Source organism: Hemicordylus capensis, chromosome 4, assembly GCF_027244095.1.
Source record: "Hemicordylus capensis ecotype Gifberg chromosome 4, rHemCap1.1.pri, whole genome shotgun sequence".
Classification (NCBI taxonomy): Eukaryota; Metazoa; Chordata; class Lepidosauria; order Squamata; family Cordylidae; genus Hemicordylus; species Hemicordylus capensis.
The window spans coordinates 202,850,993-202,868,064 of record NC_069660.1 but is presented as its reverse complement, the minus strand read 5'-3'; the positions used below and the strand labels follow the sequence as shown (position 1 = coordinate 202,868,064).

The 17,072-nt window shown below is 43.7% G+C and overlaps 1 protein-coding gene across 2 annotated transcripts in view; it reads left to right on the top strand.

Annotated features, from left to right (window-relative positions):
- The window catches only part of PIGN (phosphatidylinositol glycan anchor biosynthesis class N), a 138,617-nt gene extending 122,339 nt beyond the window's left edge, over positions 1-16,278 (top strand). For both annotated transcript variants that reach the window (XM_053243843.1, XM_053243844.1), the window contains exon 29: positions 13,989-16,278. In XM_053243843.1, coding sequence (XP_053099818.1) covers positions 13,989-14,112 — 124 coding nt within the window. In that variant the 3' untranslated portion in view covers positions 14,113-16,278. The remainder of the gene's footprint in view (positions 1-13,988) is intronic.
- The last annotated feature ends 794 nt before the right edge of the window (positions 16,279-17,072 follow it).

Below are 17,072 nucleotides of genomic sequence, written 5' to 3'. Positions count from 1 at the left end.
CTTCGGCCCTCCTGCAGATGTTGGCCTACAATTCCCATAATCCCTGGCTATTGGCTGCTGTGGCTGAGAATTATGGGAGTTGTAGTCCAAAAACAGCTGGGGGGCCTAAGTTGAGCAGGCCTGGTTTAGACACATTTCTGTTTGCAGGGACTGCCAAGGTGCTCCAAGATTCCTGACACTGGTGTTCAATGTCAAGGTTTTCTGCCACAACAAGCAAGTCAAGTTGCCAGCCAGCCCTCTTCCATGTTGCCTGGCTGCATTCACTTCTGTTGCGCCTGTTTTAAATGGCAGGTCAGCAGCAGAGGCGGAGGCGTTAAGGACAGAAGCCAAGCCAGGAAACTAGGGGAGGGAAACAAAGGGAGGACAGAAGGATTAGGGCTGAGCAGTGAGGTTGCCATGTTTGCTGATGACACCAAATTATTCAGGGTCGTAAAAACAAAAAAAGGATTGTGAAGAACTCCAAAAAGATCTCTCCTACCTAAGTGAATGGGCTTTAAAATGGCAAATGCAGTTCAGTGTAAGTGAAGTAAAGTGATGCACATTGGGGCAAAACATCCAAACCTCACATATACACTGATGGGCAGGACTGGCCCAAGGATCAGGGTTGCCTCAGGCAAAGCCTAGCTTTGTTGCCCCCCACCCCTACCCTCTTAGCCCGTGCGGGCTGATGCCTCCAGGGAGGCGATCTCTACACCTTGGCTGGCTGGCTCCCTCTGATGCATGCACCCACTTGCAGTCACCTGTCACCCAGCTGGTTGGCTCAGCTGGCTGGCTCAGCTGGCTGGCTGACACACATGACCCATACCATCAGCACCCCTCCCCACGTGGCACCTTAGACAACTACCTAGTTCACCTAGCAAACGGGCTGGCCCTGCTGATGGGTCTGAGCTAGCAGTGACCAATCAGCAAAAGAATCTTAGGATCATGGTGGATATCTCACTGAAAATGTCAGCCAAGTGTGTGGCAGCTGTAAAGAAGGCTAATTCTATGCTATTGATCATTAGGAAAGGGATTGACGATAAAACTGCCAATATAGTAATGCCAATATAGTAATGCCCTTATATAAATCTTTGTTGTGATCAACTTGGAATACTGTGTACAGTTCTGGTAACTGCACCTTTAAAAGGATATTATAGAGCTAGACAAGAAGCAGAAAAGGGCAGCCAACATTTTCAGAGGTTTGAAGTGACTTCCCTGTGAGGAAAGACTACAATGTTTGGGACTTTTTAGTTTAGAAAGAAGGCAGGGGGGCATGGTACAGCACAGTGTGGATAAAGTGGATAGAGAAAACTCTCTCTCTCTCTCTCTCTCTCTCTCTCTCTCTCTCTCTCTCTCTCTCTCTCTCATATAAATCTAATATTAGAATCTGGGGTCATCCGTTGTAGCTAAGTGCTGGGAGATTCAGAACAGAGAAACGAAAGTACTTCTTTATCGAGCATGTACTTAACTATGGTATTCCCTGTCACTGTATATGGTGATGGCCACCAATGTAGACAGTTCTAAAAAGCAATTAGAGAAATCCATGGCATCTGCTCCTCAGCTTCCCTGACGGCTTGTAGGAAGCAAGTAAAAACATGGGGTTTTTTTACTCAGGCTTTTAGATGAGTGTTCTGTTCCCTGCTGCTGCTGCTCTCAATATTATTGTGTTGTGTTGTTTTACTGTGTATATTTTTAGAATAGATTTGTACTATTGTTAATATTGAAATTTTAATATTTGTATTAAGGGTATCATATATTTGTATTTTAAAGATACTGTAAAACATCTTGGGATTGTTTAATGAAAGGCAATAGACAGATCTGACAACAAATAAATAGAGCAATCAATGGCTACTTGCCTTGATAGCTGTATATTTTCATCCGGGTCAGAGGTGGCATGCCCCTGAACACCAGGTGCTAGGGGACACCAATGGGAGTGGACAGTGGCCCTCATTTCCCCACTTCCAAGCTTCCCAGATACACCTCGTTGGCCTCTGAATGAAGCCGGGTACTGAGTTAGATGGCCCTTTTCCCTGATCCAGCAGGGCTTTTCTTATGGCAACTGACAAAGCAACAAACAGGGCACGATGCTGCATTTGTGGCCCCATGGAACAGGCATTGCTGGAGCTGTTGCCTGACCTTGCCTCATGGATGAGCCAGCCCTGCCAGGGTATTTTATTTTTAAGTAGCTGTAGGGCCTCTAAAATATGAGAGGTGTGGGAGTGGCCTACAGTATCGTATAGAAACGTTCCATGACTTAAAAGCATATTGTGAGAAATGGCTCTTCAGCCCTGCCCTTCAGATAAGTGGAAACGACTATACATTATGTAATGGCATGTTGAAAACATTACCATGTTTTAGCAGTTCTTTTCCTGTAAATCCTCAAGTTGAATCTGTGTTTCTCACAGGCATCCATGTGAACTCTATTCAAACTGGCTCTTTCAATGGTACCTTTTAATAGCGTACAGAATGATTTCAAATTCTAATTTTAATTGTATATAATAAGATGTAAAAGTTTCAACTGCAATGTTTGAAACTTTGGGTCCAAATAACTTATTTCTTGGTTGAAATAGGGCAATAACTCACTGAATTCTTTTTTACTTGTACTGCTCATTCCATTAGTCTAGTCAAAGTCTTTCCATGTAGCACATGTATGTTTGCTACTCATGTGGCTTATATATTTCTGTTAGAGCCTTCAAAGATCTAATAAAGCCCACTGTCAGGGCCGGCCCTAGAGTTTTTAGTGCCCTTCTCCCGCCTCTGCCCACCCACCCACCCCTGCTAAGAAGTGCTCAGCCCTGGTTTTAACGTGAGCTTTTCAGATTGCTCATTTGTGAGGTTGAGTGACCAGCCTGTGCAGGTGGCTAGCGAATGACTAGCTCATGCTGGTTTGACGATATGGTGGGAGAGAGTTTTCAGTCTATTAAGGGGGGAAAACTCTAACCCTTTAGAGAAGAGAGAATGCTGCCGTTAACGGGAAATCCAGTTTTAGATCATTTATTTTTGGAAATGAATGCTGAGGCAGGCAATTAATATTAAAGAGAGGGAGTGCAACTTAGGAGACTAGTTGTTTCTTGGGGGCTGATGTGCAGTGAGCAAAGAAGACTATGTATTTTGCTGTGTAGAACATTCAGGCCCTTTGGGGAGCAGGGTGCAGTATTACATCTTATATTCTTACCCACTGTGCAGTACTTCAAGGGTACAATATAAGAGGGGGAGAAAGAGTGCTATATTCTGGCACTGTTTATGTGCCACCCAAAAAACCTGGTGCCCTAGGCAAATGCCTAGGTATGCCTAGTGGAAGGACTGGTCCTGCCCACTGTTGTCCATTAGACTTCCAATCGGTTTCCCCTCTAACTTTAAATCTAACTTTGATATTGTCCTGATGATATCATGGCTGTACTCTCCTTTCCGTATAGATGTCTTTGTTCCTGCCTCGGAGCAGACCATAATCCCATCCTGCTGTTCAGTCCACCCTTTCGAGGAGAAGACAAAAAAACCCCAAAATATCATATTACATAGTTTTCCTAAGAATGAAACCCATTTCTGAATGGAAGAGGGAATTGCATATTTAAATGCTTAGCCTTGTAAAATAATTCCTGCCTGTAGAAAGCTAGTATATCCAGAAGGGCCCTTCTTCCTGACATATTACTAGCATTTGGAAGTAGCACAGTCCTAAGAGAGCTTTCCAAATTATTTTTCTGAACTTATAGGCTGGCCTTTGGGGAGCAGGGCATGTACTTTCCAAGTTCTCTCATGCACCTATTCAGTGTCTTCCCATCCCGTATTAATATGTTTCCACCCGTTCTAGTCCCCACTGATTTATATGCAGTCTTATTGACCTTGAGCTAAGATGAAGAAGCTGTCATGTATTAGATATTATTGTAACTGTGGACTCAGAGGTCCACCAGCATAATGGTATAACAATATCAAGGTTTGCCAAGCTGTCATAACTAGATACTGTCTTTTGGTTCAGGAAACATGGCTTTTTTGTTTCCTTTTAACATTATAGTGCTACTCCTGCATGAAAACTAATTTTCCAAGCAGAACAGCCTGCAGGCATTGCAGTACTGCTTGCTGATAGCCTCAGATATATTGGCAGGCTGCCATTATGAGATAACAAATGGAGCAGGAATTGCTTTTAATTGCATTCTATTTGTAGCATGATTTCTTTCCTTCCACAGCATTTTTGCTGAACATTCTTCTGTATAGCTAGCGCAGCATATAAGGATGTAGTGAGTACAAGACAGTACCTATGACTCTCTCTAGGTACTGTGACTCTCTCTCTCTCTCTCTCTCTCTCTCTCCGCCCCATCCCCAGTCCTTCCTAAGTGCCTTTGTGCTGGTTCACATATACCTTATTCATCATTTGATGATTTCTGCATCAAATGGTGTGTTTCTGTGACTGAGCTAACGCAGAAAGTACATTCACATCTCTACATGTCATTGCGAATGCAGTGTTTTCCACTGAAGCTGGTTCATGCATTTACCTTTGAGTTCTCATTAAATGATGACAATGCATCAGTGGGCCAGCCCTTAGAATCTTATGGAACTGTTTCATGGCATGTTCAAAGGCAGAACTATGAAGAAAGCAATGTGCGGAAACCTTGTTCCTGCTGGGCCACTGTATCATGCACTGCACTGATCATTTCTCATTTGGGTTATTGTTATGTATTGTTTACTGTCCTCCACCCGCTGCCCCATCACGACCATAAACAATTAGATTTAGTTCAAAATGCATTGCATTCAATATATTACAGTTACCCAGACGAGAAACGATCAGTTCATGACACAGTGGCCCAACCTTATCCATCCAGTGTAGTGTTTAATAGTGTCACTCCCCTTTAACGTTCACCCCAATGGCTTCATATTTATCATCTTCGTTTAACCTTTTGCTCTTACTTTTGAAGACTTGGATGCTCCTTTATACTTTTTCTATTTGATCTCTATGCTATAGCATGCACTGTTCACGCTTCTCACTCTTTTCTCCTTACTAAGCTTGTTCCTCATCTCTGACCTCTTTCTTTCATGTTCCCATGTGCTGGTAATGCTCATGGAACATGTGAGTTGTAAAAATTCTGACAACACACTGGAAGCATTCCTCTGGGATTGCACAGAGTGCCTTCTGCTTGTGAACACAACTAGCTTCTGTCTCTCACAACTGTATCCTGCCCTTCCTCCAATGAACTTAGGGCTGGGCCAGCTTAAGGCAGTGGCCGAAGTGGCACCAGCCAGGGGCACCGTCAGTTAAGGGGTGCTGTGCCATCATGTTCCCTCTCTAGCTGCCCGACGTCCACTTGCTGTGTGGCCGCCAGCCAGAGGCGCACTAACCCCCGGACATTGGGGATCCAGTCTGGTCCTCCAAGGTCCAGGGGAGCCTCCAAATGACAGAGGCCAGCGGCCTCCGGCAGCTGAGCCACCCCGTGCCTGCCCCGCCAAAGCTCCGGGTTTTTAAAAGCTTTACTGTGAAGTGGCTGCGGGAGGGAGCAGAGCAGTCCTTTTCCCTTCTCTTCTCCCCCCCCCTCCCGTGGTGGGGTGGGACCAGGAGAGATGCTGGCCCCATCTGTTCAGGCCAGTGTCTTTAAGCAACTGCGAGGCACGCCTGCGCAATTGTGATCATCACAAGCCCGTGACGTCACAGGCTTGCCTGTGGGCAACTGGAATTCTATCGATATTTCTTTTTAATCACATTTTTGGGAGCTGCATTTTTGAGAGGTAGAAGAAACACTTTGGAACCAGTCACAGAAATGATCATCTTCATACCAACCTTCCTCCTTTTGAGAGGGATTAATGACTGCCTCAGAATGGCACACTCATTCATGGGCCTTGTGGACAGTCAAGACAGGAAACGAGAAGTGGGACCAACTAGCTCTGCCTGTTTTATGTTGGCTCACTCAGAAGCAAGTCAGAGCAATAGGAGGCAGGCAGGCATTTGAAGCTTCAAGAATCTGACAGGCTTGGCGGCAGGGCCAGACAAAGGAATTTGGGGGCCTAATGCAAAGTGAGGATTGGGGCCGCCTCAGAATTATGCAGTGTCACAGCTGCTGCTGAAAAATTGGGGGCCCCTTTTCTACAACCCCACCTTGGGGTAGGGGTTGTGGGAAAAGTCAGAGACAGCAGGCAACCCCCATAGCCACACTCACCCTGACAGCCTTGCCCCATACCCTGGCAGGGTTAGCTACAGTCTATGCAACAATTTGAGAAATCTTTAGAATGCATGCATATTCAGAGACTGCAGGGAAATGAGATTCCTGCTTCTCTTTTGAGTATTGGTGGTCCTGTGACCACAGAATGTGCATGCATTCCTTTTGCTGTTCTCACTTGCAGAGTACATCCTATACTGCACTCAAAATGGAGCCCTTCCCCTTGTTGTTGTTATGTGGGAGCCAACAGCAAATACCTGAGACACAACCCGCCCCCCCAGCTTGAAAGCCTCCTGTTATGGCAGCTAATCAAGGGGGCAGAATTCTGTACAGCTGGCAAGCTTCAATGTTCTTCCCATGAGCATTGCACATGCTCTCTTACTTCCTTTTAAAAAAATAGCTTCTAGTACCTCTCTTTCCACTAGTTTGGCTGCCTTAACAGTTTTTGGGATTTTTGTGTTCTTCTTTATTTCATTTTAAGATAGAATAAAGCAAGAATGTTCTTCTATGCGATACATCTGTGGCCCACAATGTTCCCCACTCTTCTAAGTGTGTGCCCAAGTTGATTTGCATATGTTTGTATTTTTGCCCCTTATTTTCTTCCCTTCCCTTCCTTTTTGTTCCTTGTCAGCTTAAATTGTGAGCAGCCTGAGCAGAGATCACTTTTGCTTTGCCTTGTACATCTGAAGCATTGTATACATCATAAATGCTGTTATTAATTCTAAAAATAAAAACCTTGTGAATGTCACAAGAACTGTATCTTTGACATCTAGCAATAGTGTTGCAGTTCCAAATATCCTCCATAGGCAGTCTGTAAACAGCTTTATAATGCTAATTTTCTTTGTAATGGGAAGATGATTTTAAAAAATCAAAGCCCCATCTTCATTTTGGCCCATACGACTTGGGGAAGTTATGGCATACTAAAACTGCAAGCCTGTACATACTTTGATGGGAGTATGCCCACCTAAGCACAGTGCAATGTTTCTAAGTAAACATCCATGCCTTTAAAGGTTATACTAACAGAGTGGGAGGCATTTTACATGGGTTCATCCCACAGTACTGTGTTAAAGTTTAAAGACCTGCAGCCACATAGCCTATGTAGCCACATAGCCACATGGTTAATCACATGGATTTCCCCTGTAGAATCAGACCCACATGTTCCGCCTCACCCATATGTCTGCAGGCCTTTGAATGTTACACTAGGCCTGTGGGATGAACCCTTGGGGAAATGCCCCCTATGGCACTAGTTTGTCATTTTTTAATGCTCCTAATTTCTGTGTCCTATATTATTAACAATGAATATTTGTAAACTGCTTTTCAACCAAGTTCCCAAAGTGGTTTACATAGATATAAATAAACATAGATATAAATACTGCCTATTATATAGGAGTATGACTACAACTGTATCCCATCTTTTCCACTCTAGTGGGTCAGATTCCATTTACTATTTAGTGGGCTGGAGGTGTCCATCCAGTGTGAAACCAAGTGGGACTTAAAATCAGGAACTGAATTAGTGTCTTGACAGACAGACTATATAGTTCAGACTTCTGGCTCCCTTTGAATTAACTATCTTAAGACACAAAATGTGAACATCAAGACTTCTGAGAAACCACACTAGCCTCTAGTATGTACAGTATATCTGGGTGATCAGCTGAAAAATGAAAGAGTGGAAAGATCCACATTGGGAATCAGAAGGCATTAAACCTTGTAAGAGAGGTGTTTTCATCCAGCTTTGAGTAGCCTCCTCAAACCCCAGCCTGTTCCCATTGACTTTGCTGCTGTAATCCTGACTTAATACAAGCAGCTTCCAAGTCAGGCTGTATCTTTTGTCCTGGTTAGTGGCTCCATTTGTGAGCTTTAATTAGCATGATAAGAATGCTTTGTACAAATTCTGTTAAGCCAACAGTAGCTCAGTGGTAGATACAGCTCAGATTCAGTCTCTGTTCTGGAATGGAATTCTATAGCATTCCGAAAGTTCTCTCCCCTTTATGTTCAGAATTGTTGTTCCAGGCAGTAGACAGATATCAGAAATAAATGTTAACTAACTGAAATTAGAACAAATAGAAGAGACCAAAGACTCTTTACCCAACTATCACCATTTGGATATTTTTACAGATAAAGGAGAACTTGAGTGAGATATAGTCTACAGGAGGGGTGGCCAGCCCGGGGCTCTCCAGCTGTAACTGGACTACAACTCTCATCATCCCCAGGGCTGGAAAGCCCCAGGTTGGCCACCCCTGGTCTAAGGTCATCTCAACCTCAGTACCCTTTTTCTTGATAAGCACTTTGAGTAATGTTTACTTGAATCCACAAGAGATCTTTGGAAATTAGCATCCACAATTTCTAAATTCATCTAGCCAAAATAGTTAAAAGTAAACTGTGCCATCGAGTCGGTTTCGAACTCCTGGCAGCCACAGAGCCCTGTGGTCTTTGGTAATGATTATCAAGCCAAACTAGTTAACCACAGATTAATAAGTGGTTTTTCCTTGCTTTAACTTGTGGACCATCTCTGGCATCTCTCATATCTGTAGTACTTCCTGCAGTTTTCCATTCTGTGCTCACCTTTGGCCAATTTAGCCCTAACTAATGTTGTTTTCAAAGCAAAACACAAGATTAGATTAGCTGTTTCCTTCCCATTTTTGCTGCAGTCTGCTCTAAAAGGGTAGTGGGGAAAGCAGAGGAGCAAGGAGGCTGGAGGAAACTGCCAGTTTTGTAAAACGAGACAGTTGCTGGCCAATACTTGTTAATCTTAGTTACAGGATCTTTGAATTGTGAAAGACCTTTGCCTGAGACCTTGGAGGGCTGCTGCCAGGGAGGGCTGCTTCATATGTGACATGTCCCATTTAAGAAAAGAAGTACGCAGTCATGTTTAGATAGGGCCATGGACTTGTATGTGTGTGTTTTTGCTGCAAGTACACAGAATGGGCAACTGCAGTAGCACTTGACAGAAGAGATCTCAAAATGGGGAGGGTGAAGGGGAATAGGACGGCATGTCTCTGTCCTACACATGTTCAGTATAAAGTCTGAAAAAGCCCCCACGCAGAGGGCTTTCTTCATGCAGTCAGGAACCCTGAACAAGAAGGGTTCCTGATAACCTGAGAGGAAACTCTGCATACATACAGCTGTACACACAGGGGCTTTTCAGACTTTACAGTAGACATGTGTGGATTGGATATGTGTGATCTAGCTCCCACCCCCCTCTATGCATTCAAATAGCTTCTGAAGGGGCTTGGGTTCAACAGCTACCCAAACAATATGCTCAATAAAGAATTGCACCATAATTCTTGTAATAGGGTAAATTCTTATTCCTGTATGAAAATTATCTCTGTGTAGGAGAAATTCTTTATATGAAGCAGCCTGGGGCGGGGGGGGGGGGGCGCAAGGGGCAAGCTATGGCACCTCTTTTTACTCCTTCATCCTTATTTATTTATTTATTTATTTATCAAATTTGTACACCGCCCCAAACTTTCATCTCTGGGTGGTTCCTTCCTTTGTTACTTGTCAGTTGAGGCAGAATTTTAATTTAGCTTTTTCTTTCTATTTTTTTCTGGGGTAGGAAGGTAGATTTACCTAACTACATCAACTATATATAGTACTAGTGTTCTGAAGCCCGTTATAATAACGGGCGCTAGCCTTTTCCTCTCCCCTTTACTGTTTTTTTTTTTTTTAATGCAGCCTCCGCCGCTGCCTCCGAAGTCCCACCCTCCCTCCCTCCCAGCTTCCGAAACCACCTTACCCTGTCCCGTTACAGTTGAGCAAAGAAAGTCCTAAATTGAGGAGGGAGAGAGGAGCTCTCAAGCAGTGCTCCTCCCACTGCAAAGGCTCTGCCCGAACTGGTGCTTGGGACTTTCGGCCCCAAGCGCCAGTTCGGGCAGAGCCTTTGAAGAGGGAGGAGCACTGCTTGAGAGCTCCTCTCTCCCTCCTCAATTTAGGACTTTCTTTGCTCAACTGTAACGGGACAGGGTAAGGTGGTTTCGGAAGCTGAGAGGGAGGGAGGGTGGGACTTCGGAGGCAGCGGCGGAGGCTGTATTTTTGCTTTCTGTTTTCTTCGGCCTTCGCTCGGCCCCCGGTCCCGGCCTCTGTCTCCCTGCGGCGGTCTGGGCCTCCGCTGCCATTCCCCCTCCCGCCACCCACCGCGGCCCGTGTCTCCGGCCGGGGCGGCCACCCAGGGCTCCGGCGGGCCCGCCACCCACCGCCGCCGCGGCCCGCGGCTCCAGCGGGCCCGCCGCCGCCCGCAGCTCCGGCCGGGTCCTCCGCTCCCTGGGGCCTCTCCCTTGTCGCCGCAGGTGTCCTCTGGGCAAGGCGGCGGCGGCCAGTGTTCGCCGGCGCCGCTCACCCTGCTTCTTTGGGGCGGCCGCTTCTGGCCGCCCAAGATGGCCACCGGGTGCCGGCCGTCGTGTCTCCCTTGCCCTGTTCTGCGCATGCGCTTCGCGCATGCGCAGAACAGGCCAGGGAGGCACGGACACATGCTTGGTGTCCGTCCACGGACGGACACCAAGCGTTTTATTAGAGAGGATGATGCAACCAGTTTTGCACAGTGTAAATACAAATGAAAAGCTGCCTTCCGTAATTCATACATTCAGCATTGTTAGTGGGTGTGGCAACAAAAAAGGGTCTCTGCCCTGATGAGCTTACAATCTAAAATCTGACACAAGCGAGGGGAGGAAGAGGTGAGGGCAAAAGGGAGTTCTCCACACAGCAGGCTTTACTGCGGGTTTTCTGTGAGGCTTTACTGCCTCATAGAAAAACCCGAATTGTATGGGAAGTGATCCTTATAGCTTGCAGGGACTTCAATATGTAACCCTCCGTTCTAGAGACAATGCAAGCTAAAGGACTTTAAAAGCTGTGTTTGAAAAACTTCCAGGGGAAGAAGTTGCAGTCAATTCTGTTGAACACACTCAAGTTTTTCTTTACTTTCAGTAGAGGATGAGGACTAGTGGGTTGTGCCATAGATTTCACAGAAAAGGTATATTGTGAAGAAGGATTTTTAAATGAAGAGAAAGAGGTAGAGGATGTAGGCAGTTTGGGAGGAAGGGTCAGGCATAAGGGAGGAAAAAGTGGAGTAATTTAATTCATGATTTAACATTCTCAATCAGTCATTAGGTTGTATGTAGTGTTGATTCTGGCCACATTTCAAGGCTAAACACCTGAGAATCTACTCAGTCAATTATGAGTTGCTGATGACTATTGGACTCGAGTTACACTAGTGTGCACTTAGCTGGAGTCTCCTAAAGACAAGATATTTTCCATTGACTGAGTAGATTCTCTAGGGCTATGGGGTTTGAACTTCTGGCTCCGTATGAACGAACAAACTATGAAGTCATGATCTTCTTTTAATTATTCAGAGTAATTAAATTTTCATCCACATCCTCAAAGGATAAAAACACTAATTAGAATATTCATCAAAGGGATCTGCTCCTCCCCCCCCCCCTTTCCAAATTAGGTTTGTAAATGTTAAGAGTCATGCTTTATCCCTGACTGGCAGCTTGTACTTCGGGGAGACTAGAAAGTCTAGGATATGGCTCTGAGCATAAAACTTTGTAGAAAGCTTTAAACAAAAACCCAGCAACAATTCTCTTCTCTCTCTCTTTGATTTTCTAAAAAACTGAAGTGCAAAAAGAAAGAAAAAATCAGACTAACCAGCTGGGTTGCAAGATTAGACTTTTTTTCTCCTCTAAGGGAGGCCCTTGTTATCAGTTTATGGTAAGTTTCCCATGAACTGCAAAGTCCAAAGGGTACTGACCAGGCTGTTCAAGCAGTGCCTTCTACACTTTGACAAACCAGACTGGATATTATCAGCTTCTAAACGTGCACCTTCTTTATAGAAGTGCAGCAGTGCAGGCACTTCAATGTGCTGTTTCTGTTGTAGCCATGACAAGAGGAAAAAACCATCAAGATTTCTTTTAAAGAAAAGCAGTGTGTTTGTTTTAATGTCATTGAAAAACATTGCCACTCCTTCACTTAGCAAGTGCTTTTACAATTATATTGCCAATGGCTTGGATCCACTCTTTAGTTTCATGAGGCTATCAAGGTGGGGTGCTCAGCTGGAATTTGATTACTGGAGATGTCAGATGGCTTGGCTTACTAAGAGAATTTTGAAAACAACTTCCTTCTTTCATGCTGGTCAATGTCCAAATGTCTTCAATTCAGGAGTCAGTGATTTGATACTTTGCACTTTGATATTCACAACAAGTGAGGTGCCAGAACTTAAACTATGATCTGGAGGTTTTAGTTGGCTTACATTAGGGGAGGAGATTTGCCACAAAAATTTCAAATTGCATAATCCCGCAGTCAGGAATTCCAAATAATTAAAATCCCACATGGTAATTGGACACTCTTCTATTAAACCAATTCAGTTTTCAAACTAGATTTGGAATAACTTGATGTCCTCCAAAGAGGATTACTGGAAGACTAGCATGTGTGTATAGGCGACATGCAGATAGTTTTAAATATCCCTCCTTTGAAGCTGAGCAGGTATAGATTTGACCAGTAATCTGGATGGGAGATCACTGGAAGGCCTAAGTAACAGCAGGATAGACATAAAAACTGACATCCAGACTAACAGTGTGGGTCCTATATGAGAAGCACTGTGCTGCTGATAGTTTAACCTGGCAATCACATTGGGGGGGGGGGATTTAAACCAGGGTTTCTTAACCTTGAACCCCCAGATGTTGTTGGACTACAATTCCCAGAATCCCCAGACATGGCCTTTGTGGCTGGGGATTCTGGGAGTTGTAGTCCAACAACAGCTGGGGGCCCAAGGTTAAGAAACCCTGATTTAAACAACTTCCCCTTCCCCTTGAAGCAGCTTGTGCCAAGTGAAAATATGTTCCTGAGGGTTGCATAGCCCTCAAAGACATATTTTCATAAATCACTTCTGGAGAAAGGAAGATAATGGAAATTCACACACAAGCACATATGCACATGCAAGTGCCATGCTCCTTTAGGCAGGAATCAGCAGCGGTACTGGTGCTTATCACATAGCACTCACACTTTGATAGTCTGGATATCAGCCCAAATAAATAAATATTTTAAAATAAAAACTCTTGCAAGAGTAAGCAATTATACTAATTCATTCTGGATTTCAAAATGAAAAGCACAGTTGCTTCAGATACATGTGAAGTGTGGTGTAGTGGTTAGAGTGCTGGACTAGGACCGGGGAGACCCGGGTTCAAATCCCCATTCAGCCATGATACTTGCTGGGTTACTCTGGGCCAGTCACTTCTCTCTCAGCCTTAACCTACTTCACAGGATTGTTGTGAGGAGAAACTTAAGTATGTAATACACTGCTCTGGGCTCCTTGGAGGAAGAGCGGGATATTAAATGTAAATGTAAAATGTGACTGCTTGATTTTTGAATGTGTTAAACCTCTACTTCTGCCTAACAAACTCTCTCTCACTTGTAAGTAAAATATGTGCTTGAACAAGTCAATGTTCATGTTAAGTTTCTATGATCCTGTTTTGAAGCAAATTCAGTCTGTGTAATTCTGATTCAACACCATAGGTGTTAAAAGCTTTATTCGTGTTTGTAGTTCATAAATTGAACCATAATGGTCATAAAGAGGGAAGGTTTAGTATGTAGTAGCCATGGAAAACCTCTGTATGTGCTAGCTCATGGTACACAAAAACACCTTTCTAGCCATTATAATCTGCACATCCAGAAAATCACTCTGCCTCTGCCTAACTTGTATCTGTAGAGGTTTATAGTACTACATTCAGATAGCTAATGCATTTAATGAACTGATACCTATTCTGTTGGAATAGGTACGAAGATTTAATCTCTCTAGTTTTACTAGAAAACTTGCTTTTGTCTAGGCTTATTGATTTATGTCCTGATCCTTTTTGACTGATAATGTTCTTTCTGTTGCAGCATTAGCCATTACGTTCTTGCGATGTCTTTCACCATCTTCCTCATGCTCTTAAGTGGCGTGGCCCAGCTGTTCACTACGCAGAGACTGGAGCTTTGGGATAAAGATAAGCATCATTCATTGTGACCAAATGACTGAAATGTCCATATTGTTGGAACCTTCAGCCTTCTTGAGGGACAAATAGAATTTTGAGGTTGCTGCCAGAAACTCTTGAAGAACATGATGCTGCACTAAAGACAGGACTTTGACCCCTTACACACTGGAAATGAATCTTGTCTCATTTATTTTCTAATTGGGCTAATGAGGAAAATCCAAGAAATCAGCCCTATATTTCTGCCTGGAAGGCAGTGCAAAATAGAACGAGGGGCCTGTTTCCTACTAGATGGAGAGCACCTTGTTCAATGTCCTTCCCAATTAGTGTTTACTACTTGAACAATTAATGGACAGAAGTGCCAAGAGAACACCATGAGATGCATTTATTTTAGGCTTTTTCTCAGGTTTGAGGTTGGGATCATGTCTATATTTACATAAAGTGGAATGACCAAAACACTTTAATTCTTCCACTTTTTTTTTTTTACAATTGATATTTGTATGTATATACATTTAAACTTGAAAAGAAAAGAAGACATTAAGTCTTGTTTTGAAAGAAAATGCTGCGGATTTGTTTTAGTTTTTGTGGTAGTATTTGTTGTTTTTCTTTTTATAACATAGTTTTAAAAAACTGGCATTGAACCAGGTCCCAGAAAGAGTTTACAGGAGACCCTTGGATATTGTGCGGATGACATCCCATGGAAGTACTATGCAAGTTCAACTTACATCATTCAAAGTCTAAACCCGAAAACCCTGCAAAAAACCTATCTCAGCTGAGAAGCTGTGTGGGGTGCTTATTTGCAGGATGGGGATGAAAAAACAAAACCAGCTGAGCAGCCCATGCTGCTTCCTGAGAAGTGGCATGGGCTGATCAGTGGCTTTAATTTTTAAATCCCCAATCCCTCAAATAAGCACCCCCCCCACCTCTTAGCAGAGATGGGGTTGGGGATTTAAAATACGTGCTGATTCTCAGCTGAGAAGTGGCTCAGGCTGTAATTTGCAGCACACAAGTTTAGTTATGGGATAGTTTGGGTCATTCATAGTGTTGGGGATTTAAAAGTTAAAGGGGTTTTCCCTTTAAATTTTGAAACCCAACTGGAAACCCCTGGGAAAAACTAAAACTCCCCCTGTGATAACAAATTTGTATATAGGAAGGTGACCCGCGGAAGCTCAATCCACAATATCTGTGGGTTTCCTGTATTTATCACATTTGTATTCCACCCTTCCTCATTTCAGGACATTGGCCTATTTTATCATTACAGCAGCTCTGGGGGGTAATTGAGGCTGAAGGACATACTTGTGCATGGTCATCAAGGGGCTATACAGTTGAGCATGGTTGAATTCATGTCTCCTTGCTGAAGGTCCAACACTTCATTACATCAATAGAAAACATTCAGTGTAGGGAGAATTGGCAAATTATTATACTATAGAAATTGAAAAACAGAGTAAGAAAATACCACTTTGCTTGGTAGCGGAATATATGAGCGTTCCTGCAGTACTGGAATTTACACAGCTGGTACACTGGAAAATAACATAATTTTGCCCCTGATGTCTTCTTGGGTGCCTGCACAGTCAGTATTTGTCCATGAAAGATGTATACTGCTGGCAGCCAGACCTGGAAGTTCCCAGCAACCTGTTCACCAGGAAGGTTGCTTCAGCATTCCAGCCCTTTGGCTCTCTGGCAACAAAGAAAGCCATGCCATACAGTTGTGGAATCCAGTCATCCCAGTAGAAACATTTGCTGTGCAAAACTGGATAAAAACACATATCTGCTTGCCAGCTGCCAATCATCATATCATGGGAGAGCAATAAGCCACATGTTCTTCAAACCTTATTCTCTTATCAAAGAAGCATGTGGAATGAAGTCTGCTAATAGAGGCTGTTTGTCCAACTAACCCATGTGACAAGCTTACTCTTGAAACAAAGAAGCAAGGATAGCTATCCAATGCCATAGAGAAAATCCTACATGTACAAACATCCCCAGTCCCTGTTACATGGGAGTTACCATCATACCAGGCTAAAGACCATCACAAGCCACTCAAAACTTTCCAGAGCAAAGCAATGTTGGATGAATCATGCCAGTGGGTTTCATTAAGACACTTGCACAGCTACGAGGCTGGCCCAACAGGTGGATCCCAAACATTTCAATTCACAAAATAAGCTTACCATAAACTCATGCAAATAAACGACATTTGTATAAATGTTTTTGTTCTGCTTAACAAATCATTTGCTTTTGGGGGGAAAGGATCTAAGGAGAAATCAAGCATAGAAACACATAGGATATGCTCTGAAAAAAGACCCTCCCCTCAATAGGAGAAAAGTTACACCAATCAGATGTATGAGATGAAGAATGGAAGATCAATGTGTCTTTTCCTGGGGGCTACTGTTGGCTTGTACATGTATAAACAGATTGGGGGGAAATGGATATCAGGGCTTGGTTCCCACCCTGTCTTCTTCGTATGCTCTGACAAGGTTAATTGGCTAATTCATCTGCTTTGTTCTAGCTGGACTACAATGCCAGTGACCTGAGCTGACTCCATCTGACCATTTTATTAACTCTAATACTAGCAAACAATCTTCAGGGCTATTTTACGCATTCCCTTCAGAGAGTCTGATTGGCTATGCTATTCCTGGATTTCCTTCGGGTGGGAGCAAGCAGGAGTCTTTGGGCTGCCCATTTGAATTTACTCCAACACTGGAGGCTGGCAGAATTCTGCCAGTTAAGCAGTCTTATCCAGCCTATTTGGTTGCATTGTAGGATTATGTGCTTTCCCCCCACCACACACAAACAAGTTCCAAATGCAATATTCTTTAATCCATGGCCAAGACAATTATTGGAGAAAATGGGGGAAGCCATTGCCCTTGTTTTCATTTCTTTGGGGAGCGGGGAGTAGATAAGCATCCTGTCAAGTGGCTGTCATAATAGTACTTGTAAAGCTTAGGAAGGCATCAGAACAATTTGTCTTTGGACATATGCAGTGAAATCTCTCAAAATG